Source organism: Antrostomus carolinensis, unplaced genomic scaffold (assembly GCF_000700745.2).
Source record: "Antrostomus carolinensis isolate BGI_N321 unplaced genomic scaffold, ASM70074v2 scaffold42904, whole genome shotgun sequence".
NCBI lineage: Eukaryota > Metazoa > Chordata > Aves > Caprimulgiformes > Caprimulgidae > Antrostomus > Antrostomus carolinensis.
In genome coordinates this window covers 27,286-28,996 of record NW_010310897.1, presented here as the reverse complement: position 1 = coordinate 28,996, position 1,711 = coordinate 27,286, and the positions used below count along the sequence as shown (strand labels likewise).

Sequence of the window (1,711 nt, the reverse complement as noted above, 5' to 3'; positions counted from 1 at the left end):
GCTCGGTTTACGTCATCACATGACGTAACAGAGCCGCTGCGCCGCGTCTGTGCGCGCGGAACCGTAATCAGCCGGCGGTGTTTAATCGCCGCTGGCGCTGGTGCGGTTCCGTTTCAGGAACGGGCACGGTGCCGCTTTGCTCAGAGCGTGACAGATTCCTTACGTAACAACCCGCCCTCTGTGAATCTCTGTAGAATTCTTCGCCCAGGGTGATGCTCCCCGTGAGCACTTTGCAGCCTGCGCTTTTCCTTTCCTGCTGTAACTTCTCTTATCTCGCTCCCCTGTAGGTGGGTTGGAATTCTTGTTCTTTACACGGTTCATAAGGGGAAGTTTAACTGCCCTGGGGGAGGATTGATTCCTTACGTAACAACCCGCCCTCTGTGAATCTCTGTAGAATTCTTCGCCCAGGGTGATGCTCCCCGTGAGCACTTTGCAGCCTGCGCTTTTCCTTTCCTGCTGTAACTTCTCTTATCTCGCTCCCCTGTAGGTGGGTTGGAATTCTTGTTCTTTACACGGTTCATAAGGGGAAGTTTAACTGCCCTGGGGGAGGATTACTGCACAGCTACTTGCTCATCCTCCTCGTTCTCCTGGCTGCAATAATATGTGTGCTGTCTGCTATTGTATACATCAGTATGCAAGGTAAATAGTTAATCATAATATTTTGTATTTATTTGGCAGGATTGTAATAGTTATGTGTTTTTAACCTGGAGTTGACATTTAAAAAATGCAAAAAAATTCACGTGCTTTAATGGTAGTCAAACTCGGTAAGCTGTCCGTCAGCACTAATATATTTGCTTTAATACTATTATCTTTGTTAGTCTGGAATCCAAAATGATAAATGGACACAGTAGCTTAGTGCAGCTAATGGTGTGATATGTTCATTCACATCAGAGCATCCCAAAAACTTCCTCTGCATTCACCATTAACACGTGACCTCCAATGGAACACCTCTCAGCCTCTCTGACAGGAATTTAGGGGGAATTATCCATGATCTATTTCTCCTCTGAAGTACCGTGTTAGCTTTGCCTTGCAGAGGCAGATTTAGTCACACCTTATGAAAGTTTATTAGCTGCAGCAGGTTGCTAGGAAAGTTTTTTTTCCTGGTGAGGCACCTCATTATCAAAGTGATGATAGGAAGATTAATTTGAAATGTGTGTAGTCTCTGGAGTAATGGATGAGGCACAATTTCTAATATATTGGTTCACAACACACTGTAAATAAAAGAGTATTTAAATTATTTAAGTGGAAAGAAGCATAAAGAGTGCGTGAGGAGAATCTATGACAGAGCAGAGCCCTTGAATCTAACCACCAGTTTTCCTATAGTTTCCAGAAAAGGGAAAAGAAAGATTAGCCAAGTTACACTATTTATATTTATATCAAAATTGAGGAGGTCAGAGATGTGACTGTAAATAGCAGAGAGAAAAGAGCCTTGTTTGGTATAAAAGTACAGCTACAAGGCTGTTATAACTGAGAAATGGAAGAGTTCTGAGGCTGAATGTCCAAGAAAGTTAATGGTGAGATGTCTGTTTGGGAGCAGTGGTTCTTGCAGCACCCCTTGCACTGTACTGCTGTGAGCCTGTGATGCCAGAGGTGAATCTGACTGGGGAACTCACACACTGGGTTCTGGTGCTGGGAAAGGAAAGAGGTTGTTCTCAGGAACCACCGTTCCATCTGGTCGTGTCTGTAAGTGACCATGCTGCTGCCCTACAGG

General features: G+C 44.5%; 1 protein-coding gene across 1 annotated transcript in view; it reads left to right on the top strand.

Annotated features, from left to right (window-relative positions):
* Nucleotides 1-487: 487 nt before the first annotated feature.
* DAGLB (diacylglycerol lipase beta) overlaps nt 488-1,711 on the top strand; it is a gene marked incomplete at its 5' end in the record, with an annotated part of 12,348 nt that continues 11,124 nt past the window's right edge. The window contains 1 exon segment of the mRNA XM_010166565.1: nt 488-639. Coding sequence (XP_010164867.1) covers nt 488-639 — 152 coding nt within the window.